Source organism: Anomaloglossus baeobatrachus, chromosome 9, assembly GCF_048569485.1.
Source record: "Anomaloglossus baeobatrachus isolate aAnoBae1 chromosome 9, aAnoBae1.hap1, whole genome shotgun sequence".
Lineage (NCBI taxonomy): Eukaryota > Metazoa > Chordata > Amphibia > Anura > Aromobatidae > Anomaloglossus > Anomaloglossus baeobatrachus.
The window spans coordinates 109,864,568-109,891,074 of record NC_134361.1 but is presented as its reverse complement, the minus strand read 5'-3'; the positions used below and the strand labels follow the sequence as shown (position 1 = coordinate 109,891,074).

At 48.4% G+C, this 26,507-nt stretch overlaps 1 protein-coding gene across 1 annotated transcript in view; it reads right to left on the bottom strand.

Annotated features, from left to right (window-relative positions):
- Positions 1-26,507, bottom strand: part of COL4A5 (collagen type IV alpha 5 chain) — a 354,376-nt gene that overhangs the window by 139,516 nt on the left and 188,353 nt on the right. The window contains exons 15-18 of the mRNA XM_075323931.1: positions 23,890-23,946; positions 23,680-23,724; positions 23,538-23,591; positions 20,798-20,839 (exon numbers count right to left, since the gene is read on the bottom strand). Of these exons, the coding sequence (XP_075180046.1) occupies positions 20,798-20,839; positions 23,538-23,591; positions 23,680-23,724; positions 23,890-23,946 (198 nt within the window). The remainder of the gene's footprint in view (positions 1-20,797; positions 20,840-23,537; positions 23,592-23,679; positions 23,725-23,889; positions 23,947-26,507) is intronic.

Sequence of the window (26,507 nt, the reverse complement as noted above, 5' to 3'; positions counted from 1 at the left end):
CAAGCCGGGAAAGTGTCAGCTGGCCATGAGCGAGGTCCAGTACCTCGGTCACCGGGTAGGTGGGAGAACACTGAAGCCCGAGCCTGAGAAAGTGGAGGCCATCGCATCCTGGCCCACCCCCAGGACCAAGAAGCAGGTGATGTCCTTCTTGGGGACCGCTGGGTACTATAGGAGGTTTGTTCCATGCTATAGTAGCCTGGCAAAGCCCTTGACGGACCTCACCAAGAAGAAGCTGCCCTCTGCAGTCGATTGGACAATGGACTGCGAGACAGCCTTCCGGGCCCTAAAGGACGCCCTGTCCAGCCCGCCCGTGCTACAGGCAGCCGACTTCACGCGGCCGTTTGTAGTACAGACCGACGCCAGTGACTTCGGCCTCGGTGCGGTGCTCAGCCAGGTGGACTCTGCGAGCCAAGAGCACCCAGTCTTGTACCTGAGCAGGAAGCTGTTACCAAGGGAAGTTGCCTATTCCACGATGGAGAAGGAGTGCCTGGCCATAGTGTGGGCCCTGCAGCGTCTGCAACCCTATCTATACGGGCGCCACTTCATCGTGGAGACGGACCACAATCCCCTCAGCTGGTTGCACACCGTCTCTGGGACGAATGGGCGATTGTTGCGATGGAGCCTTGCGCTCCAGCAATACAACTTCACCATTCGCCACAAAAGGGGCCGTGACCACGGTAACGCAGACGGGCTGTCCCGACAAGGAGAGGTCGCGGACGGGCGCACGGGGGAACACCGGAGTGTGCTGCCCCCTAGCGCCCTCAAAAGGGGGGAGGTGTGAGGCAAATCCCGGGATATGAAGATGAATTATGACTCCAGTCATAATCCCTCATCACTCCCTGGCAGTGCCCCCTCCCTTCTTGTTCTCAGTGTTCCACTCACACCTCCATGGCCATGTCCTGTGATATGGAGATGAGGTGGTGTGGGAACAATGGACACAGGATGACTCCCTGCCGTCACCCTGTAACAAGAGTTGTATCTCATTAGCAAGGCTATGGAACTAGCTAGACAGAACGACTCCAGTAAAAAATGGTTCATATCTCGCAAGCCATATTTCCGATAAATATGGCAACCATAAAAATGGTGTCTCCGCATCTGGACGATGCCGGCACCCCCTTTTTATGGGAGCAGGACATTGGGAAATGCCCCAGGCGTGATATCAGCCAATGGGGAACTGGCAGACAGGTCATGAGTCCCCTCGTTCTGTAGCTAAATTCATAACTGTCACAATGAGAGCATTGGCGTCCGCCTACGACGCTCCCAGGCAAAGTTATGGCCAATATCCCCTTTGCTGGATAATTCTGATCCATGCAGGGGGAGTGGCAGTGCTTCCCTGTGAGGTCACTAAGGTAGGAGGGGACCTGGATCTGCCCAGGTTGATAACCCTACTTCGGCCATTTTCCAGCGTTCTTTCGCTGGGGGCACGTGTAGGAAACATCTGTGGGAAGGATCCTAGAAACCTGGGTACAGCGCCCCCCTGTGGCCAGACGCAACAAGGTAACTGCTGGAACTGTGTATGCCTGTTTGTAACCCATGCTTTGATTGTAACTGTACTCTGACATATGTATATTCTGTAGATTCCCTATTGTATATATTGTAGTTTCTAGTGTGCTTTAGGCTGATTAAATTATATAATTAATCTTGGGCTGTTCTGTTATCTCGATCTTGAATCCCACGTCTGTGTGTTCGGCTAATAGTTACCGTGAAGCGGTTGGTGGCAGCGAGTTGTGCCAAGGATTATTGTGGGGAGGCCAGTGAGATTCGGGAAGATATTATATATTCCGCCCGCGGAGGTCGGGGGAATATATACCCTACTCTCACCGGGGACCCTTCAATAATCGGCATAAGTAGTATAGCGGCCTCCTTGCTTATTGTCGGGCAATTCCATAATTGGCCTGACTATAAGAGGGGCGCTAGAGAGCGCGTCACGTGCTCTGTCTGTCGGTCGGGAGGTATAAAGGAGGGGTGACCCCACTTGTTACCCCCCGATTGTGACGTACTGGTAGCCAGCGCGGGGGATTTCTGAGTGACCCCCCCGGTGGTTTGTGACACCGTCCCTCCGTAAAGACGTCGCAACCTTCATCTCAGCCTGTCCATCCTGTGCCCGGAACAAGACACCCAAGCACCTACCATATGGACGTCTTCTGCCTCTGCCCATTCCTTCCGTTCCGTGGCAACATATTGCAATGGACGTCATATGGGTTGTGGTGGACCGTTTCTCAAAGATGGCTCACTTCGTTCCCATGGCCGGGCTGCCCTCTGCCCAGGAGCTAGCTGACTCCTTCATACAACACATATTCCGATTGCATGGCTTTCCCGCACACATTGTGTCCGACAGTGGAACTCAGTTTACCTCGCGCTTCTGGAGGGCTCTCTGCAAACATCTGGGAGTATCCTTGGACTTTTCTTCGGCCTACCATCCTCAGTCGAATGGCCAAGTGGAACGTGTCAATCAGATCCTGACCTCCTTCCTGCGCCACTACGTCAACATCCATCATGACGATTGGTCCACGCTCCTACCTTGGGCTGAATTCTCCCACAACCAACACATCAGCGAGTCCACCTCCAGCTCTCCCTTCCAGGTCGTTTACGGACTTCAGCCTTCTGTCCCGTTGCCAGTATCCTCGGCTTCCGATGTCCCCGCAGCAGATGCTCTGGTCCAGGACTTCTCAGCTATATGGAACTCTGTCAAGTCTTCCCTAGAACGTGCTTCTTTGCGGATGAAGAGACATGCGGACAAGAGGCGCCTGGATCCCCCGTGTTTCTCCCCAGGTGATCTGGTCTGGCTTGCATCCAAATATGTCCGATTAAAGTTACCATCATACAAGTTGGGTCCTCGTTACATTGGGCCGTTTAAAGTCATCAGCAAGATTAATGCAGTCTCCTACAAGCTGCAACTCCCGGCCACGATGCGGATACCCAACTCCTTCCATGTCTCCTTGCTCAAGCCTGTCGTCCTTGGTCCCTTCTCCGCTGATGCCAGTCCTGCTCCTCCTCCCATCGCTGACGATGACATCTATGCGGTAAGGGATATCGTGGCCATGAAGACCGTGCGAGGTCGGCAATACTTCCTGGTGGACTGGGCGGGTTATGGTCCCGAGGATAGGTCCTGGGAGCCCCGGGAGAATGTTGGCACTCCTCTGATTCGTGCTTTCCTGTCCCGGTTGCGGGGAGGGGGGCGTGGGGGAGGGGGTACTGTCGCGCTTCCCGGTCCCCGTGCACCGCTCTCCGTGGCCCGCTCCCCGCTTTCCGGCTGCGTCCCCGGCTCACCACTCCGGTCCCGGCCTCCTCTTCCTCGCCTGCGCCCTCCATGCGTCCAGCTCCCCGCTCCCGGCGCTCCTCTGCAACGTGGGACACTCAGCCGGGCACCCCTGCTTCCTCTGCACCGCTCCCTGGACTGGCTTCTGGCACACGGGCCTCGCGCATGCGCATTAGGGCGCGCGCGCGGTCATTGACCCTTTCTTAAAGGGCCAGCACCTAGAAACAGGAAATTGCATAGACAGGTACAGGGTATATTAGGATTCTCTTTCCTGGTGGGCGGGGCCTGTTCTACGTGTTTAGTAAGCTAGGAGTTCAGGTCCCCGTATTGCTGTGTCCTGTATTAACCCCTGTCTGTCTCGCAGAGCCTGTCCTGTCACGCCAGCCGCTCCGAACCACTTCCGTGCCAGTACCCTGACGGTGACTTCGGCGGATGTTCCACCACCTCTGCAGCTCCGCCAGTCTCCAGTCCCTGGCTCCGTTTGGTGACCCGTCCCATCGCTCAGCAGGTTCCGGATCCCGCCTGACCCTACAACCCGGCCTCGGACCCTGAGCCTCGTCACCCGGACTACCGTCTAGAATTTCGTGTTCTCAGCGCCATCTACCTTCCAGCTTTTCTACGGACTGTCTTGCTACCAATAGTGCTTCGGCTGCCGTGCATCAAGACCCTCTGGCGGGGTGACCGGCCTGGCTGCCTCCCCAAGGGAACCCGGTGTACGGTCCAGTGTTTCCACCACCCGGACGTAACAATAAGCAACAAAAGGAGACATTGCAACCTCATGAAATTCCACAGAGGCCTTGGTCAAAAGTTGGAACAGATGTGTTCACATGGAATGACAAAGAATACCTGATTACAGTGGACTATTTATCTAACTTTTGGGAGATTGATTTGTTACAGGACACAAGGGCGAGAACAGTGATTAAAAAACTCAAGGCCCATTTTGCCAGGTATGGCATTCCAGATATCGTGTTCTCTGACAATGCTGCTCAGTTTACTTCAGAAGAGTTTAAAACTTTCAGCAAGAGATGGGACTTTGAACACCAGACGTCTTCTCCAAGATATCCACAGAGTAATGGCAAAGCAGAGTCCGCAGTAAAAACGGCCAAAAGACTCCTTAAAAAAGCAAACAGGCAGGTACTGATGTATATCTGTCTATACTGGATCATAGAAACACACCCACCCAAGGCATAGACAGCAGTCCGGCACAGAGGCTCATGAGTAGACGTACAAAGACACTCATACCAACCGCTAATCATCTGTTAAAGCCAAAGTTGGTGGGAAACATCAAAGCTCAACTAAAGAAAAATCAAGATAGGCAAGCTTTCTATTACAATAAATCTGCAAAGGATCTGCCAGATCTCCAAAGGAATGACAACATACGGCTGCAGCCAAGCAGCAAATACGACAAACACTGGCAAAAGGGCAAAGGTTGTCCAGAAACTAGGACCTCGGTCCTACGAAATTGTAACAGAAGACGGAAGAAGCCTAAGGAGAAATAGGAGATATTTGAAGAAAACACAAGAACAAGATGATTCATGGCCTTTTGAACAATATCCTGATACCCAAGATAACGAGGCAGCAAGTCCAAGCCAAGTACCAACAGTGCCTGCTGACCATCAGGGTGAGACTGTTAACCAGAGACAGGCAATATCAGAAGGCATATTACCAGAATCAGAACAACTACCAGAGATGGACAGTGACTCTTCTTATGTTACTAGGGCCGGCAGAATGATCAGAAAGCCTGCGCACCTCAAGGATTATATCTAACTGTATATATTGTAATTCTCTTTTACTTGGTCAGATTAACTTGTGTTTATTAAGTTTGATTGTTATTCTTGTTTAAAGAGAAAGGATGTAGCAATATGTATATGCTTTATGTCCCCTAGGGGCCTCTAGGGTCTCTCTTCTTGTATGTGTACACAAGCAAGTGGGAACTCGCAGGTACTGCAGACAGAGTGCAGGCAGCAGGGAGAGATGTAATGGCTGACAATACCACCTAATAAAGAGCCTGAAGATCTGCACAAATTGTGATTACTGAGAGACACAGCAAACAGAACAGACTTATCCAATGGTCCAGGCTCATTCACATGTGCATCTGATACAGGTGATTAGGTATATATATATCAACAAGTCTGAGGACTTATCCAATAGTCCAGGTTCATTCACGTGTATATCAATAAGGTCCATCCACAGGAGACAATACCCCCTATAGTAAATCCTGATCCCGACAGGCCAGTTATTGATGAGAAAAACACCTCTGATCAATCAGTGTACCTGTTACGGTTGCTGCGAGCACTGGAGACTATGTCCAGAGTTTTTGCTACTGCACATGTGCGAGCGCTGGAGACTAAGTCCAGATTTCTTGCTACTGCACATGTGCGAGCGCTGGAGACTAAGTCCAGATTTCTTGCTACTGCACATGTGCGAGCGCCGGAGACTAAGTCCAATCTTGGAGCCATTGCACATGTGCGGGTGACATCATCGCTGACACGAGGTCACATGTCTCGGACACCTTCTATGCCGATTGGTCGCTGGTCATGTGCTTGTGACGCCTTGCTCGGTGATAGGCCAGCATGACGTCACTCCTGTCGTTCTGGCAGCGGATTGGCTCTGGTGTCCTCCATCTTGGATGAGGCACAGAGTCTATATAAGACCCTGACACACGCCGCATGGTGCTCAGTCCTCTTGGTTCATGCATATGAGTAGACGCTCTGTGCGCGTTCCTCTAGGCATTCCTCTGTCTATGCTAGGTGAGCTCTACCGGCAGGGTAGCGTTCTTATACCTTACAGCTTCGGCTGCTGTCCGTATCCTTACTTCTTAGGGGAGCGGACATAGGCAGGTGCCTGAGGCACATGGTCTGGCTGGGCCTTGTGATTCTACTCGTAGGTGGACGTTGCCGCTAGGGTAACGTTCCTTATACTGCGTCTGGCAGTTGTTCGTATCCTCGCACACTAGGGGAGCGAACAGAGGTAGGAGCTTTGTGCGGCTTACGCTGCTGTTCGTCTCTTTTGCACCACTAGAAGAGCGGACCTAGGCAGGTGCCATATCTAGTGGTTCGTGTCCTCGCACACTAGTGGAGCGAACGCAGGTAGGAGCTTTGTGCGGCTTACGCTGCTGTTCGTCTCTTTTGCACCACTAGAAGAGCGGACCTAGGTAGGTGCCATTTCGCACACATTGCCTTTGTCTCTGTGATTATTAACAGAGATCATTCCACACACCCTCCAAGTAAGGGAGGAATTGCTTTACTTACTTATTATATCCTTCTGTGAGTTAACAGAGGTATTGCACTCTGCCATAGTCTGCAGCAAAGTCTTTGCACGGTGGACCCTGACTGTCTGATACTCCTTTCAGTTATTATCAGACAGCCCCCCGTAACAGTACCCTAGGTAACGATATGTATCCAGTGCGGGTGACAACTGCCTGGACCATTGGATAAGTCCTCAGACGTGTTGATATATACCCCTAATCATCTGTATCAGGTACAATTGATGTCCTGGTCTTGATCCCGGAGGAGGAACTTTCAACAGCATAAGTTCCTTGGTATCTTCCCAATACTAATGGTTTGTAGCTGTGACATAAATGTCAAGGATCTATGCCGCTATACCCCTGATGAGCCCTATTGATTTGATAAGAGGGCGAAACGCGTAGGGTGCATCCTGGACAAAATGCAGCAATAGGCTTTATTGTTTTTCTGATTGACAGTCGACTGAGTCATAACCCGCCCCATAGACACTCTGACATTTACTGACAGAAATCAAGTGTCTTTATCATTTGGTGTCACACACTATCCCTGTGGGTCTTACCTTGGGTGTCTCACCTTACCCACTTTTACTTAGACACATGGTATATCTTTTAGTGTGAGTGGAGGGTCAGTACAGAACTCAAGTCGACGAGGAAGGGGGGCGTTAATAAACTTTAGGACACTGACCCCTGTATGACAGGAAAGGTGAGGATTAGAGGATATTGATTCCCACCTTTCTTCTCATCACTATTTTAATGTGTGTACTCTGTTTGTGGCATATATGTGAATGAAATGGTTGTTTTAAGGTAGTCCGACTGCTACCCATTTAAAAAACGTATCGCACTCAGACCAATGTTATGCAAGAGGCAGTGCAGATGAACGATTTTTTCACCGGACCCAGCAAGCATCTTTTTTCTCCAAGAATCAGAGGAAACTTACCCACAGAAAAATCATCCGAGTGTGGTCCAATTTTCAAGGACTTGACATACAGGGGAAGGTGGAAAAACTTTTTTTCTCTCCAACGCTGTGAAAAACTGACCACCCCCACACCCCTTCAAACTCAGATCAGAGTCTGATTAGCATAATTACAGTCATATGAAAAAGTTTGGGCACCCCTATTAATGTTAACCTTTTTTCTTTATAACAATTTGGGTTTTTGCAACAGCTATTTCAGTTTCATATATCTAATAACTGATGGACTCAGTAATATTTATGGATTGAAATGAGGTTTATTGTACTAACAGAAAATATGCAATCCGCATTTAAACAAAATTTGACCGATGCAAAAGTATGGGCACCCTTATCAATTTCTTGATTTGAACACTCTTAACTACTTTTTACTGACTTACTAAAGCACTAAATTGGTTTTGTAAGCTCATTGAGCTTTGAACTTCATAGGCAGGTGTATCCAATCATGAGAAAAGGTATTTAAGGTGGCCACTTGCAAGTTGTTCTCCTATTTGAATCTTCTATGAAGAGTGGCATCATGGGCTCCTCAAAAGAACTCTCAAATGATCTGAAAACAAAGATTATTCAACATAGTTGTTCAGGGGAAGGATACAAAAAGTTGTCTCAGAGATTTAAACTGTCAGTTTCCACTGTGAGGAACATAGTAAGGAAATGGAAGAACACAGGTACAGTTCTTGTTAAGCCCAGAAGCGGCAGGCCAAGAAAAATATCAGAAAGGCAGAGAAGAAGAATGGTGAGAACAGTCAAGGACAATCCACAGACCACCTCCAAAGACCTGCAGCTTCATCTTGCTGCAGATGGTGTCAATGTGCATCGGTCAACAATACAGCGGACGTTGCACAAGGAGAAGCTGTATGGGAGAGTGATGCAAAAGAAGACTGTGAGGTAAATCCGGAGATATGACGATAAATCATGATATTCAAGTTATGTCAGGAAGCCCTCTCCTGGTGTCACCCCCCCTTTCCTTCACACAACTCCTTCAATCAGAAAATTTACCACAGGGATAAACGGTTTGTTTAGCAGATAGGTGTCAAAGGAACTGGTCTGTGTTCCACTTACACCTCCAACAGCCATCTCCTCTGATATGGAGATTAGTGTTCTCTCAGGCCTCTAAAACAAAGAGAGAGAGGAAGAGCCCCTGGGAGCTGTGTCCACTCATCAAAGAAAGTGGACAGTGACCTGGCAAAACCAAAAGGAAGCTAATCACCACAGGAGAGCATACTGCTGGCTCCGTAATATCATACCCAGTTATGATATTACCGTGCGTCTCAGCCATACACCCCCTACATCGTTAAAATCGGGACTTCGAGCCGAATCTGTGCATATCCTCGGAGTGTATATGGCACCCTGGGGCGGAGAGATATAGAGCACTGCTAGTAGGAGTCCGGTAAATGAGTCGTGCTTGGACTCAAAATGCAGAGGGGACCCGGGCGGATCTGATGGCACCAGAACCATCCCGATCGGACCTCCCAGTCCGGAGTTGCAGGTAATAGCCCCTTCTGGGATATTACTCTGACTCCATGCAGGGGGAGTGGCAGTGCTTCCCTGTGAGGTCACTAAGGTAGGAGGGGACCTGGATTTGCCCAGGTTGATAACCCTACTTCGGCCATTTTCCAGTGTTCTTTCGCCGGGGGTCACGTGTAGGAAACATCTGTGGGAAAGATCCTGGAAACCTGGTCCACGGCGCCCCCCTGTGGCCAGACGCACAAGGTAACTGCTGGAATTGTGTATGCCTGTTTGTAAACCATGCTTTATCTGTAACTGTACTCTGACATATGTATATTCTGTAGATTCCCTATTGTATATATTGTAGTTTCTAGTGTGCTTTAGGCTGATTAAATTATATAATTAATCTTGGGCTGTTCTGTTATCTCGATCTTGAATCCCACGTCTGTGTGTTCGGCTAATAGTTACCGTGAAGCGGTTGGTGGCAGCGAGTTGTGCCAAGGATTATTGTGGGGAGGCCAGTGAGATTCGGGGAGGTTTTATATATTCCGCCCGCGGAGGTCGGGGGAATATATACCCTACTCTCACCGGGGACCCTTCAATAATCGGCATAAGTAGTATAGCGGCCTCCTTGCTTATTGTCGGGCAATTCCATAATTGGCCTGACTATAAGAGGGGCGCTAGAGAGCGCGTCACGTGCTCTGTCTGTCGGTCGGGAGGTATAAAGGAGGGGTGACCCCCACTTGTTACCCCCCGATTGTGACATACTGGTAGCCAGCGCGGGGGATTTCTGAGTGACCCCCCCCCCGGTGGTTTGTGACATATTGGTGGCATAGCGGTGGGATCGAGATAATAGTGTGTGTGAGTGTGAGACCCATACTCCCAGACACTAAAGACTGCCTGCAGCAGCTGTGGCTGCTGGGGTCTTCAGACCAGACCAACACTAGAGTGTCAGAGTGCAGATACTGTAAGGTGTGTGGGTGCATCAGGTGTCAGTTCTGTGTCGGTGACCAAAGTCTGCAAGAATGGCTGATGGCACCAGGAGCAAAGCCAAAGGAATGGCCGATGCTCAGGCCAGAGACGATGAGGAGGTTGTCCACGAGCCCTCCAAGAGCCCGACGCCAGAGAACAGCTCTGCAGAGGACATTGCACAACCTGGCACTGCTGGACAAGATGAGGAGGAGCTCGCCCAAGGGTCCTCAACGAGCCAGATGCCAGTCCTCCGCTCTGAAATGGACAGTGAATCACCTGGCTCTGCAGCGTGCCGCAGATCACCACTTGCCAATCCCTCCGGCCTGAGAGGTGCAGAGGCCCTCCTTCAAGCTGCCTTGGCCAGGCTTATGGCTGGAGACCGGGATACCTACGAGATACTCATGGCCGAGCGTGAGCGACAGGCAGCGCGTGACGCTGAGGCTGCGGAGCGGCAAGCAGTGCGTGAGGCTGCGGAGCGGCAAGCAGCACGTGAAGAGCGACAGCAACAGGCAGAGCGTGACCACCAGCTGCAGCTAGCTCAGCTCCGGCCCTCATCAGCCACACGTGACCTTCAAGACACCAAACTTCCAAAGGTCCGTGTTGAGGACTTCCCAGTGCTGGAGAAGGATGGAGACTTGGACTCTTTCCTGACTGCTTTTGAACGGACTTGCTTGCAGCACCATCTGGACAAGGACCAGTGGGCCAAATACCTGACCCCCCGTTTAAGGGGTAAGGCCCTGGAAATCCTTGGGGACTTGCCTACTGAGGCAGATCAGGGCTACGACACCATCAAGCGGGCCCTGATCCAACAGTACAACCTCACTCCGGAGTCCTACCGCAAGAAGTTCCGGTCGCTGCAGAAGGGACCAAAGGACTCCTGGGCTGACCACCGGTGGGCACTTGCCCGAGCTGCCGACCACTGGACCCAAGGCCTGCAGCTTACCACCGGACCAGAGATCCTAGACTTGGTCATCACAGAGCAACTCTTGTGGAACTGCCCTGAGGATCTCCGCCAGTTCATCCGAGACCAGAAGCCAAAGGGGTCCACGGCTACAGCTGCCCTGGCCGATGACTACACCAACAATCGGGCTCCTGAGGCCAGGAGAGCAGCCACCAGCAGCACCTGGAGAGGGGGTAAGATGAATTCTGCGACTGCCCCACCTGCCCCAAGACTGCAGGGGGTGTCCCCCTCAACTCCCCTCTCCAGGCCCGTGGCAGAGCCAAGACGGTGCCACCAGTGCAACCTACCTGGACACTTCAAGGCCATGTGCCCTCAGCGTCCCAAGGCCCCGGCTCCGTCCCCGTCCCAAGGGCCGCCCAAGGTGTATTGTGTGGGTGGGGGTGGTGGTAGGTCCCTGGACAGCTTCCAACCTGTCACCGTCGGCCGGTCTGTGACCATAGGACTGCGAGACAGCGCCTCGGAGGTGACTCTGGTGCGGCCTGAGATGGTGTCCCCCCAAGACTTGATACCTGGAAAAACCCTCGCTGTCTCCGGGATTGGAGGCATTGACCCGGCGCTGCCTGTTGCTGGCATTTATGTGGACTGGGGCGCAGGGCGAGGGGTGAGGGAGGTGGGGGTAACTGATCGGATCCCCGCAAACGTGCTACTTGGGACAGATTTGGGGCAGATAACCTCCCAGTTTGGGCCCCCCCCAAGGGCTGAACCTTCAGCCAGTACTGACGTGCCTCCGGACAATGTGAATGTGTTATCTATGAATGATGTGAGAGAGGGGGGAGTGAACTCTGATATTTCTGCTTGCATAGACACCATAGACACACACTCAGCTGCAGCTGTGACAGGGGAGGGGGTCAGAGAAAGGTGTGACAATGCCTCTACAAGTGATCAGCCAGTGAGCTGGGATCTGTTGCCCTCTGCAGGGATAAGCAGAGAGCAGGGTGCTGCAGGGGGAGGACCAGTGTGTGGGGTGGGGGCTACCACAGCAAATGTGGGGTCCCCAGAGATTTCACAGCGGGGTTCTGTTGCTGCAGGAGGGGAACAGGCAGGTGAGATTGGGGCCGGTCCAGGAGCGGAAGTGCTCCCAGGTAAGATCTCGGTGCATGGTTCCCCCACAACCGGGGTGTCAGGAAGCCAGGTAGGTCTGCCTGAACCGGCGACTTGGTCAGGAACGGAGGAGGAGCAGGCACGACCCACGGTCGCAGCGGCTGTGGCCGCTGTCACCCGCAGTGGGAGTGCTGGAAGCCAAGGGGCCTCCCGGAGGTCCGATAGCTCTTCCCCTTCTGACCAAGTGGCAGCCGAGTCAGGTGGAGGCCGGGACACAGGTCCCGGGGTACTGACTGAAGATGTGACAGTCTCGTCGATTCTGGCCACATCTAGTCAGGGGTTTCAGGCAGCGTTAGAAGCTGACGCCAGCCTGAAAGCTCTTAAGGAACAGGCGGCACAGCCTCCCTCGGACTCGGACCCAGAGCGAGTGGTCTGGGACCAAGGACGGCTGTACCGGGTCACGGTCCAGCAGGGTTCACCGGAGGCGTGGCCCAGGGACCGACAGTTAGTGGTACCCTATCCGTTCCGGACGGAGTTGTTGCGGATCGCACATGAGATTCCGATGGCCGGACACCTAGGGATCGCTAAGACCAAGGCCAGGTTAAACCAGCATTTCTACTGGCCAAAAATGGGGGCCGATGTGGCTGCCTACTGCCGTTCGTGTGAAACCTGTCAGAGAGTGGGGAAGGCGGGGCCACTCCCCAAAGCCCCACTGGTATCTCTGCCCATCATCGATGAGCCTTTCAGGAGGGTGGCTGTGGATCTGGTCGGCCCGCTGGCCATCCCCAGTAGCTCCGGGAAACGCTTCATACTGACGGTAGTGGACTATGCCACCCGGTACCCAGAAGCAGTGGCCTTGTCGTCCATTCGGGCTGACAAGGTGGCCACCGCATTGCTGGAGATTTTCTCCCGAGTGGGTTTTCCCCAGGAAATGCTCACTGACCGGGGGACCCAATTCATGTCCCAGCTGATGGAGGCCCTCTGTAAGCAAGTCCAGGTGCGACATCTGGTGGCCAGCCCGTACCATCCACAGACTAATGGCCTGTGCGAGCGGTTCAATGGCACCTTAAAGCAGATGCTTACGATGTTGGTCGACTCCCACGGGCGTGACTGGGAGCGGTATCTCCCACACCTGTTATTTGCTTACCGGGAGGTTCCACAGGCCTCAACGGGATTCTCACCGTTTGAGCTCCTGTACGGGCGACGTGTGCGGGGCCCCCTGGCTCTGGTGAAAGAGGCTTGGGAAGGGGATTTGGCCACCCCTGGAGTGTCGGTTATCGAGTATGTCATGCGCTTCCGGGACAAAATGCAGGCCTTGACGCAACTGGTACACGACAATATGGCTCAAGCCCAGGCCGATCAGAAGCGCTGGTACGACCAGAACGCTTGTCAGAGGACTTACCAAGTGGGTCAAAAGGTGTGGGTACTGGTCCCCGTACCACAGGACAAGCTTCAGGCAGCCTGGGAAGGCCCATACCTCGTGTACCAGCAGCTCAACCCTGTAACGTACCTGGTCACCCTGGACCCTGCCCGTGGAAGGGGGAAGCCCTTCCATGTGAACATGATGAAGGCACATCATGAGCGGGAGGCATGTGCACTCCCTGTGTGCAACCTGCCCGAGGAGGGAGAAGCGGAAACCCTCTTGGATATGCTAGCCCAGGTTAGGGCAGGCGGATCCATTGAGGATGTGGAGGTTGGCCACCAGCTCTTGGAGGACCAACGGTCCCAGCTGTGGGCCACCCTACACCCCTTCCGGGGGTTGTTTACCAACCAGCCCGGAAGGACTGACTTGGCTGTCCATCACGTGGACACTGGGGATCATCCCCCGATCCGGCGTTCAGCATATCGGGTCTCCCTGGAGGTGCAGCAAAACATGCGCCAGGAGATTGACGAGATGCTGAAGCTGGGGGTGATCCAGGCATCCAACAGCGCTTGGGCCTCGCCTGTAGTCCTCGTCCCTAAGAAGGACCGAACCACTCGGTTCTGCGTGGACTACAGGGGGCTCAATGCTGTCACGGTCGCCGATGCGTACCCAATGCCACGCATCGATGACCTGCTCGATCAGTTGGCCGGGGCTCAGTACCTGACCATCATGGACCTGAGCCGGGGATATTGGCAGATCCCCCTGACTTGCAAGGCCAGGGAACGCTCTGCCTTTATTACCCCATTTGGACTGTACGAGTCCACGGTGATGCCATTCGGGATGAGGAATGCCCCTGCCACCTTCCAGCGGATGGTCAACACCCTGCTCAAGGGACTTGAAGGGTACGCGGCCGCGTACCTGGATGACATTGCCGTCTTCAGTCCCACCTGGGAAGATCACCTAGAGCATCTAGCACAGGTGCTCAGGCGGATCCACCAGGCAGGGTTGACCATCAAGCCGGGAAAGTGTCAGCTGGCCATGAGCGAGGTCCAGTACCTCGGTCACCGGGTAGGCGGGAGAACACTGAAGCCCGAGCCTGAGAAAGTGGAAGCCATCGCATCCTGGCCCACCCCCAGGACCAAGAAGCAGGTGATGTCCTTCTTGGGGACCGCTGGGTACTATAGGAGGTTTGTTCCATGCTATAGTAGCCTGGCAAAGCCCTTGACGGACCTCACCAAGAAGAAGCTGCCCTCTGCAGTCGATTGGACAGTGGACTGCGAGACAGCCTTCCGGGCCCTAAAGGACGCCCTGTCCAGCCCGCCCGTGCTACAGGCAGCCGACTTCACGCGGCCGTTTGTAGTACAGACCGACGCCAGTGACTTCGGCCTCGGTGCTGTGCTCAGCCAGGTGGACTCTGCGAGCCAAGAGCACCCAGTCTTGTACCTGAGCAGGAAGCTGTTACCAAGGGAAGTGGCCTACTCCACAATGGAGAAGGAATGCCTAGCCATAGTGTGGGCTCTGCAGCGTCTGCAACCCTATCTATACGGGCGCCACTTCATCGTGGAGACGGACCACAATCCCCTCAGCTGGTTACACACTGTCTCCGGGACGAATGGCAGGTTGTTGCGATGGAGCCTGGCGCTCCAGCAATACAACTTCACCATTCGACACAAAAGGGGCCGTGACCACGGTAACGCAGACGGGCTGTCCCGACAAGGAGAGGTCGCGGACGGGCGCACGGGGGAACACCGGAGTGTGCTGCCCCCTAGCGCCCTCAAAAGGGGGGAGGTGTGAGGTAAATCCGGAGATATGACGATAAATCATGATATTCAAGTTATGTCAGGAAGCCCTCTCCTGGTGTCACCCCCCCTTTCCTTCACACAACTCCTTCAATCAGAAAATTTACCACAGGGATAAACGGTTTGTTTAGCAGATAGGTGTCAAAGGAACTGGTCTGTGTTCCACTTACACCTCCAACAGCCATCTCCTCTGATATGGAGATTAGTGTTCTCTCAGGCCTCTAAAACAAAGAGAGAGAGGAAGAGCCCCTGGGAGCTGTGTCCACTCATCAAAGAAAGTGGACAGTGACCTGGCAAAACCAAAAGGAAGCTAATCACCACAGGAGAGCATACTGCTGGCTCCGTAATATCATACCCAGTTATGATATTACCGTGCGTCTCAGCCATACACCCCCTACATCGTTAAAATCGGGACTTCGAGCCGAATCTGTGCATATCCTCGGAGTGTATATGGCACCCTGGGGCGGCGAGATATAGAGCACTGCTAGTAGGAGTCCGGTAAATGAGTCGTGCTTGGACTCAAAATGCAGAGGGGACCCGGGCGGATCTGATGGCACCAGAACCATCCCGATCGGACCTCCCAGTCCGGAGTTGCAGGTAATAGCCCCTTCTGGGATATTACTCTGACTCCATGCAGGGGGAGTGGCAGTGCTTCCCTGTGAGGTCACTAAGGTAGGAGGGGACCTGGATTTGCCCAGGTTGATAACCCTACTTCGGCCATTTTCCAGTGTTCTTTCGCCGGGGGTCACGTGTAGGAAACATCTGTGGGAAAGATCCTGGAAAGCTGGTCCACGGCGCCCCCCTGTGGCCAGACGCACAAGGTAACTGCTGGAACTGTGTATGCCTGTTTGTAAACCATGCTTTATCTGTAACTGTACTCTGACATATGTATATTCTGTAGATTCCCTATTGTATATATTGTAGTTTCTAGTGTGCTTTAGGCTGATTAAATTATATAATTAATCTTGGGCTGTTCTGTTATCTCGATCTTGAATCCCACGTCTGTGTGTTCGGCTAATAGTTACCGTGAAGCGGTTGGTGGCAGCGAGTTGTGCCAAGGATTATTGTGGGGAGGCCAGTGAGATTCGGGGAGGTTTTATATATTCCGCCCGCGGAGGTCGGGGGAATATATACCCTACTCTCACCGGGGACCCTTCAATAATCGGCATAAGTAGTATAGCGGCCTCCTTGCTTATTGTCGGGCAATTCCATAATTGGCCTGACTATAAGAGGGGCGCTAGAGAGCGCGTCACGTGCTCTGTCTGTCGGTCGGGAGGTATAAAGGAGGGGTGACCCCCACTTGTTACCCCCCGATTGTGACATACTGGTAGCCAGCGCGGGGGATTTCTGAGTGACCCCCCCGGTGGTTCGTGACAAAGACGTTTCTGCAAGGACGCCACAAACAGAGTCGCTTGAGGTATGCAAAAGCACATTTGGACAAGCCAGTTACATTTTGGAAGAAGGTCCTGTGGACTGATGAAACAAAGATTGAGTTGTTTGGTCATACAAAAAGGCGTTATGCATTGAGGCAAAAAAAACACGGCATTCCAAGAAAAGCACTTGCTACCCACAGTAAAATTTGGTGGAGGTTCCATCATGCTTTGGGGCTGTGTGGCCAATGCTGGCACCAGGAATCTTGTTAAAGTTGAGGGTCGCATGGATTCAACTCAGTATCAGCAGATTCTTGACAATAATGTGCAAGAATCGGTGACGAAGTTGAAGTTACACAGGGGATGGATATTATATAAGTCAATGATCCAAAACACCGCTCCAAATCTATTCAGGCATTCATGCAGAGGAACAATTGCAATGTTCTGGAATGGCCATCCCAGTCCCCAGACCTGAATATCATTGAAAATCTGTGGGATGATTTGAAGCGGGCTGTTCATGCTCAGCGACCATCAAACTTAACTGAACTGGAATTGTTTTGTAAACAGGAATGGTCAAATATACCTTCATCCAGGAACTCATTAAAAGCTACAGGAAGCGACTAGAGGCTGTTATTTTTGCAAAAGGAGGATCTACAAAATATTAATGTCACTTTTATGTTGAGGTGCCCATACTTTTGCATCGGTCAAATTTTGTTTAAATGCGGATTGCACATTTTCTGTTAGTACAATAAACCTCATTTCAATCCAGAAATATTACTGAGTCCATCAGTTATTAGATATATGAAACAGAAATAGTTGTTGCAAAAACCCAAATTGTTATAAAGAAAAAAGATTAACATTAATAGGGGTGCCCAAACTTTTTCATATGACTGTACCTATTTTCATGGATGGAGAGAAACGGTAATGTCTGCATTATTCAACAGTTTTTTCCTCATAATGTTCCATATCTAATTTACATTTCACTCTGAGCTGGACACTAACTGCTATGAAGTCTCACATACAATAAAAATTTCAAAAAAGGTCCGTGGAGTCTCTGCTAGGAGTCTTAACACAGATCTAGCCAGATATCCCTCCGGGAGGGACCTAGCCAAGGAGTGGCTCTTTTTAGGAGACCACCATAACTACCATATTAAGTGGCCCTTTTAGTCAATATCCAGCTCTTTGACGAGTTTAAAGATATGACAAGGGAAATACCAAGGCCAGAGATATATTCCTGCTTTTCATTTCTTACTTAGCACACAGAGAAAAGCAGCAGCAGAATGGAGGACGGTACTCAACAGTACTGTTCAGTGCAGATGTGTATCCAGCTCACAGGTGAGATAAAAGACTTGTCTTAAAGCTCAGCACAATCTTTATGTGTCTCTCCCTCTGTCTATTTTCTCACTTTGCTCCACTCTCCTTTTCTCCACTCCTTTCTATGTAGACTGTAAAGGCTGAGTAACGTGACACCTCACTGTGCTGACAGTTGAGCTGTTATTTTACAGAGAGATGGTAACTTTGGAGGCAGAGGGAGAAGGAGAAGTGGCTCATAAAGGGAGAAAGAAGCAGATTTCACTGATAAGATGTATTATAACGTTTCTTACAATTGATTTATGTAAGTTTTTTTGTACAGTTCAGTGAAGCTCAGCGGAGCTACATTTATGGCAGTCAGTTTGCTCCAAAAAACAAGCAGAATGGCTGGTTGATTGTGGGAATGGACAAAGTAATGGCTCACTGCATGCTCTACAGGGAATTAAGTCAGTTTAAGGCCTCATCCACATGTCAGTATTCAGTATTTGGTCAGTATTTTTGTATCAGTGTTTGTATGCCAAAGCCAGGAGAGGAATTTACAGAGAAATACTATAATTGAAAGATTGACACTTGTTCTGTGTTTTGGAGACACTCCTGGTTTTGGCAAACATTGATGAAACACTGATCAAATATACCGATGTGTGAATAAAGCCTTAGTGTGGGTTTAATTGGTTGTACGGTATTGAAAAATGATCCAGTTGCATCTACCAATTGCGGATGTGACTGGCTCCAGGTGCAGCTCCGTGTGCACATCCGCATTGCAGACAAGTGCACTTTCTGACTTTACATTGCATTCACTATTCTTTTCTAGAAATTGTGCATGCGTGATATTTTTTTTACATGCGGAATACCAGTCCATGTGGAAAATAAGCCTTGTCCACTGGCACACTGGCTAAAATAAGTCTGTGTGCTCTCCATGTGTTATCCCTTGTGCAAACAAACAGTATATGGACCGATTAGACAGTATATGGACCGATTAGACAGTATATGGACCGATTAGACAGTATATGGACCGATTAGACAGTATATGGACCGATTAGACACTCGTCTGAATGAGCCCTTAGACCTATCATTTGCTGATGATCTCTCCAGGGAATTAATGTATTCTTTTACTTGTTGGATGCATCTGAGATACCATAATTCTGTGTTTAATATAAAATATAGAAATGTGGCACTCCTTCTATAGTCGCTGGTGCTTGGATAGGGTCCCACCCCAGATCAAAAAATTGAAAAAAATCCAGCACTCAAAGCATTCAACTGAAATTGTTTTATATTTTATTCATTGATCTGTGTAATTATTAAAGACGTTTCGGTCATCCGACCTTCATCAGTTTACACTATAATAAAAAGATACATAAAAGATTTTTAAGTATACAGAAATAATGGCATTATACAATCATGGTAACAAAAAAAGGGCAGAAATATTCACCACATTATAATGCATGAATCATGAACTATGATATACAAAAAATGTCAACAAAAAGACAAAAGTGAAGAATCTGTCAGTTGAGCCACTTCACTAGCAGATATAATGTCCACCTAAAGATATAATTGAAATACAGATAAAATGTAGCATAATAGAACCATTATACAACAAAAGGGGAACCAAACAGGAAACCCAAAATTTTATCCAAAAATGTGTATCTTGCTAATATAGAAGGACAAAGAGCCTAAGCACCAGCACTGAGACACTATTCTACTCTAATAAAACAGACAATACACAGAAATATCAAGCAATGAACACTCACCAGAAAGGGCTCTGTAGAAATATATGAAAAAGCTGGACCAGAGGAAAAAGCTGCCCGTCCGGGTCTGCAGTCAATGTAATCTGACAGTCCAATGTCCAGATTTAAATAGACCGCTCAATTAGCTCATTAACAAGTTATAGAGCGTCACTTCCGGTCTGGAGACCGGAAGTGACGTCACGGAGCGTCACTTCCGGTCCGAAAACCGGAAGTGACGTCACCGGCTGGCAATGTGTAAATCCTGATGGTTGGCAACTGTAGACATACACAGACAGCCACTCCTCACCGCGGAACGTCACTTCCGGTCCGCAAACCGGAAGTGACGATCCTGGCTGGCAACATGTGAACCAGATGGTTGGCAAGCGCTAAAATTGCGCTGACTGGCAATGTCCCCTTATGCAATAACCATTAAATCTGGACATTGGACTGTCAGATTACATTGACTGCAGACCCGGACGGGCAGCTTTTTCCTCTGGTCCAGCTTTTTCATATATTTCTACAGAGCCCTTTCTGGTGAGTGTTCATTGCTTGATATTTCTGTGTATTGTCTGTTTTATTAGAGTAGAATAGTGTCTCAGTGCTGGTGCTTAGGCTCTTTGTCCTTCTATATTAGCAAGATACACATTTTTGGATAAAATTTTGGGTTTCCTGTTTGGTTCCCCTTTTGTTGTATAATGGTTCTATTATGCTACATTTTATCTGTATTTCAATTATATCTTTAGGTGGACATTATATCTGCTAGTGAAGCGGCTCAACTGACAGATTCTTCACTTTTGTCTTTTTGTTGACATTTTTTGTATATCATAGTTCATGATTCATGCATTATAATGTGGTGAATATTTCTGCCCTTTTTTTGTTACCATGATTGTATAATGCCATTATTTCTGTATACTTAAAAATCTTTTATGTATCTTTTTATTATAGTGTAAACTGATGAAGGTCGGATGACCGAAATGTCTTTAATAATTACACAGATCAATGAATAAAATATAAAACAATTTCAGTTGAATGCTTTGAGTGCTGGATTTTTTTCAATTTTTTTATAATTCTGTGTTTCCCACACTCCAGGCCTCAGGGCCCCCAGCAGATCATGTTTTTAGGATTTCTTTAGCATTGCACAGGTGATGGAATCATCAGAAATTGACACATTTTCTTTCACCTGTGCAATACTAATGAATCCTGAAAACATGACATGTTGGTGACCCTGAGGACTGGAGTTTGCGAAACACTACCATAATGGAATAACATATTGGTTCCCAAAAAAAGATACCGACTTTATTAATCCATGACATAAACAGAAAATGCATACATGTTCATACCTGTCCAGGAGGTCCGGGAAATCCACGATCGCCTTTTACACCCTGAAAATAAAACGCACTGAATTATAAAGAGTAAATTAACTAAACTTTTCAGGTGTCAGAATTTAATACCAAACAAAATAAAAGTGTGATTTATCAAAATTTGTGTTTTATTCATTGCGTCTTTAAGGGTGTGTTTACATTGCCTTTTTGACGCTGAGGTTTTCAGTGTTTTTAATATTTCATGTTTTAACTAAAGCTACTTTTTAATACTTCCTAGTATTTGGCTTTGACAAAACTTTTTTGAAACAGTCATGTTTGGATTAAATTTATTTTTAGCGCTTTTCTTCAGCAGAAATGCATTGAAAATACATATGCTTTTTTTATCTGCAGATTTTCCACATTTAATGCAATTCTATAAGGAAAATTTGCACATAAGACTTAGGGGCACTTTGCACACTATGACATCGCAAGCCGATGCTGCGATGCCGAGCACGATAGTCCATGCCCCCGTCGCAGCTGCGATATCATGGTGATAGATGCCGTAGCGAACATTATCGCTACGGCAGCTTCACATGCACTCACCTGCCCTGCGACGTCGGTCTGGCCAGCGAACCGCCTCCTTATTAAGGGGGCGGGTCGTGCGGCGTCATAGTGACGTCACACGGCAGGCGGCCAATAGAAGCGGAGGGGCGGAGATGAGCGGGACGTAAACATCCCGCCCACCTCCGTTCTTCCGCATAGCCAGCGTGAGCCGCAGGACGCCGGTAGGAGATGTTCCTCGCTCCTGCGGCTTCACACACAGCGATGTGTGCTGCCGCAGGAACGAGGAACAACATCGTAACATCGGTTTTTCCAAATTCATGGAAATGACCGAGGCTACACCAATGATACGATTACGACGCTTTTGCGCTCGTTAATCGTATCATAAAGGATTTACACACTACGATATCGCCTGCGACGCCGGATGTGCATCACTTTCAATTTGACCCCAACGAGATCGCATGTGCGATGTTGCAGCGTGCAAAGTGCCCCTTAGTGTACCCACCAGAGAAATTGACATGTTGCGGATTTCAAACACCCACTGCAGATTGGTTTACTCAGCGTTAAAGAAAGTAGAGTGGACGTGTGATTTTTATATATCCCATCCACTTTGGAACTGTATGGAAATTGTCAAAAACTCACCAAAAAGCAACATGGGTAGAGATCAGTGAACCTGTGGTTTGGGGTTCGTACCAAACACAGACTTTACAAAAAAAAACAAAGTTTAGGTTTGGGGTTAGGGTGCTGTACATATGTAAACCACTTGCATGAGCATCGCTCTGCTCGGGTACGCTCGGTGCTCAGCCTAGGGAGGGCCGCTTGCATGGCTCACACTGAGGATAACAACAGCATGAATGGATGTAGTGTGCACCAAACAAAAAAAATGGTAAACTCTGTCTACCTTCCCCTGGAAGGGATCTGCTTATGGCTGACTGCATGTGGGTGCAGAGCCAAACTACCCAATTAGTGACTTCCATTGGGGTTCAGGTCAAGGTCCCAAACTGAACTTTACCTAAAGTCCGGCTGAACCCGCCGAACTGAACTTCCATGGGTCCGCTCATCTCTAATCGTGGGAACTTAATCTTAAAGGGGTTGTCAAAGATTAGAAAAATGTCTTCTTTTTTTTCCAAGAGACAGTGCTAGCCTTTTCCATGGGCTGTGTCTGGTAATGCAATTCACTCTCCTTTAGGGCAGGGACAGAGGGGGATAATTTTGGTCCAAATGCGATCCAACAAAACATCGGCTCATGCTCATACCAATGTTAGTCTATGGGGCTGAGCACTTCTCAGATTGTTTTCCAAAGTGTCTGTAAGTGGAAAAAAATTTCTGAATGTCAGTTTGATCTGATATTCGAATCGCCCTTGGCCACGCAAGTCAATGAATGTGTGGAAATCATTGTGCTGCACCTGGAAGATATCTGAGTGCAGTCTGATTTCCTCGCACTGGCACAATGGAGAAGATGGGGGAATTTTGTTCTCCATCTTCTTCTCAGTGTGCTCTGATTCTCGCATCTGAGAGAATAATATCACGCTAAGCTGACACTCTGATTAACCTCTGATCAGTGTTATTTGTATAATCAGCCCTATTCTCTTGGATGAGAGACTCTACAGCGGTCTACCCCTGCCCTTACTTGAATAGGTGAATTTGTGATACCAGAGAACAATGAATAAGGAAAAAAACAACTACCATTTTGATGCCACCTTATATAATACAATTTAGGTGAGAAAAAGTTTTGTATAAACTTCAATGATAGGATATATTGATGAATTGTGCGAAATTGTCAAACTTCAGCCTACTACTGATTTAAAAAATAATTAAACTCTGAATATGTTTTTTTTCTTTCATATTTGGCAGACACTTTAATTGCCCGCAGATCAGTGGGGTTCCTGAGTCCTTACACCCCCACCGATCACTCAATTGGTGCCCTGAACAGTTTGTAGCTCAGGACACAGGATGGCAGAGCTCCTGTCTATAAGCGCAGAGTTGGGTGCAAATTCAATAAAAGCATGGACTACTAAGCCTGTACTTTCTATTGAATTCATATCCAGCTCTGTGTACACGCTTAGGCAGGAGCTGTGCTATCCTGACTCCTGAGCTGCAAGCTCTCCAGGGGTCTATTAAGTGATTGGTGGGGGTATAAGGACCTCCCCGATTTGCAGGCAATTGCCTGAAAAATATGAAAAAGGATAGTCAAAATTTAGTTTGTATATCTGCTTACCTTCTCACCATCTCTGCCAGAATTTCCTGGAAATCCACGATCACCAGTAGCACCCTGAAATAATAAAAAAATATTGTACATTTGGTTTATTTATTGTTATTTTAATATAGAAAATACTGATTTGGATATAATTGATACCAACCTCAATACCAGGAAATCCGCTCCGTCCTTCTTTCCCAGGCTTGCCCTAGTACATAATGAGAGATTGAAAACAATTTCCAAAGAAGCAGTTTGGTACAGGAATCATCCCTATCAGGAAGACTACATGTATAAAACAGCTACTAACAATACTGAACTCTAATAGGGAACAACTAAAGGAGTTGCTTCTTATATAAAGGGTGGAAATACTTACTATTTTTCCTGATTCTCCTGTTTCTCCTTTTTGTCCCTTATTTCCTCCAGGAGGACCCTAAAATGATTTTATGGAGTCAAAGTTACATGAATAACAATAATTATATCATCTTGATGTTATTATAGTACATTTACCATATGTCTACAGTACATAGCAAACATTATGATAAATAAACCCTCATTAGGCTGTGTGTCAATAATAAGTTTTTGGTGAGTTTTCCATGCTGCGTATTTTTGCTGCATCAAAAATGCACTGTTTTACAGTTCCAGTAAAGTGGATGGGATTTATAGAAATCTCCTGCCCCTTGTACTTTTTTTCACTGAGTGTAATCTGACCTGTGGTGCGAGTTTCAAATCCACAACATGTAAAGTTTCTTTTGCGGACAAAAAGACTGATGGCACTCCCATATTTGCAAGGTGAATAGGTGCATAACTGAACATGACATATAATGACAAAAAAAGACTGCACTCTGAAATGCTAAAGCATGCAAACAATGAATGTAAGACTATAGACATGCACTACTGCTAAATGAAATCTAAGAGAAAATTGAGATATTTAGCATACAAAAATGACAATTTCAATATCTGCCCAGTAGCCACGTCACAGCAATCTCCTATTACTGGGAACCTATACTGAACTATAGCCTCTCTCTGGGTTGAAAACCTCCATTTGTATGGGCGAGTAGAAACCTGCTATAAAGAATAAAGTCACCTGTGGCTAATGGTGGGTTTCTATTCACCCATACACATGGAGGTTTTCAACCTAGAGAGAGGCTTTAGTTCAGTGTAGGTTTCCAGTAATATGAGATTGCCTCGACGTGGCTAATGGGCAAATATAGAAATGGCCATTTTTGTATTCTAAATATCTATTTTTTTTCTTATATTTCCTCTAGTAGTAATGCATGTCTATACTCTTACATTCATGGTTTGCATGCTTTAGCATTTCAGAGGGCAGCTGGCTTTTTTTTTGTCATTAATTTCTCTTGTGGGTACAATGTGTTTTATGAAAAGATGATTCCTATAGACTTGCATTAGATATGGAAAAAATGCAGGTAATTCGCAAAGAGGTACCGTATATTAATTTGCATGCAAAAAAAGCACACAAAAAAGCATGAAAAAAAACGCAAGTAACCTAATTTATATGATAGGTGTAGAAATGATGCAAAAATTCAGCAAATTCAAAAACTCACCAAAAGCTCATGGTGGGAACATAGCCTAATAGAGTATACACACAGTCTTTAGCAGGCCAATTTTGTAGCCTTGAGTTGCGCAAAAGATTTTCGACTATTTGAAGGTTTTTATGCTACATAGTTACATAGGTTGAAAAAAGACTTAGGTCCATCTAGTTCAACCTTCCTCCACCAGTTATATACATTTCATCATTAAATGATTTATAACAGACAATGTTGTATGTACTGAGGAATCATTCAGCCCTTTTTTTCAAACTTGTTATAGAGTCTTCCGTAATATAGTTGCATAGGACTTTTAAAGTTTTGTGACTTTAAAGTTTTGATGAATTGGGGCCTGAGTCTTCCTGGTGAGTTTTTGGAGCGTAATCTGAGCGGAAACTTCAAGTGCCCAATTCATCATTGCATTTCCCACATTTTTTTGGGGGGGAGTGAATACCTTTCAATTAGTGACTTTGTGATTTGTGAAAAACTCATCAAATGATTTGTGCTTTTTTGTGTGTCTTTTTTGGTTTGGTTTGGTTTGATTTTTATGTCAAGGTGGCTTTATCGATTTTTTTTACACTTTTGACTTTAAAAAGTTGCAAAATAGGCACAATTCAAAATCATTCCAGGGGAATGCAGTAATGTACATCAGGTTAAAAAGCAAATAAAAAGAAATAAAAATCACATTTTTTGTGAAATTTTCTTGAAAGGAACCTGTCACCAGATTTGGTGACTATAAGCTGTGGCCAGCACCAATGGGCTCTTATATACAGCATTCTAACATGTATACCGTATTTTTCGAACCATAAGACGCACTCTTTTTCCCCCAAATGTTGGGGGAAAGTGGGGGGTGCGACTTATGGTCTGAATGTGGCTGCGGGGAATGTCGGTGCTGAGGTGGAGCGGGTCATCGGGGGCACGAGCAGGCTGTAGCAGCCTGCCGTGACCACGTGGGCCCGCTCATTACATATGCACGCCCATCCTCCCGCCCATCTCTCAGCAGTGAAGCCGGCGCTGACAGGTGGGCGGGGTGATGGGCGGGGGTGCGCACATAATTAACAGCCGGCCCCCATGATCACCCCTGGCAAGTGCAGCCTGGAGTGATCATTTGCGGCTGCATTCACTGCCCCCCGTGCATCATTATCAGCTCGGGGTGCAGTGAATCAGTGTACTCACCCGTCACCGTGTGTGGAGCCGTCCCCCTGAAGCATCGCGATGTCTTCCTGTCTGTGCCGGTCAGATGATCTGTGTAGAGAGCGGTGAGCACAGCGATTATGTCATCCCTGTGCGTGCCGCTAGTGTCCACACAGATCAGCTGACCGGCACAGACAGGAAGACATCGCGATGCTGCAGACAGCGGTGATGGCTCCACACAGCAGCGCTGCAGCTGAGACAGACAGGAAGATGATCGGTGCTGCAGGGAGTGAGGAAAGGTGAGTATAAACGT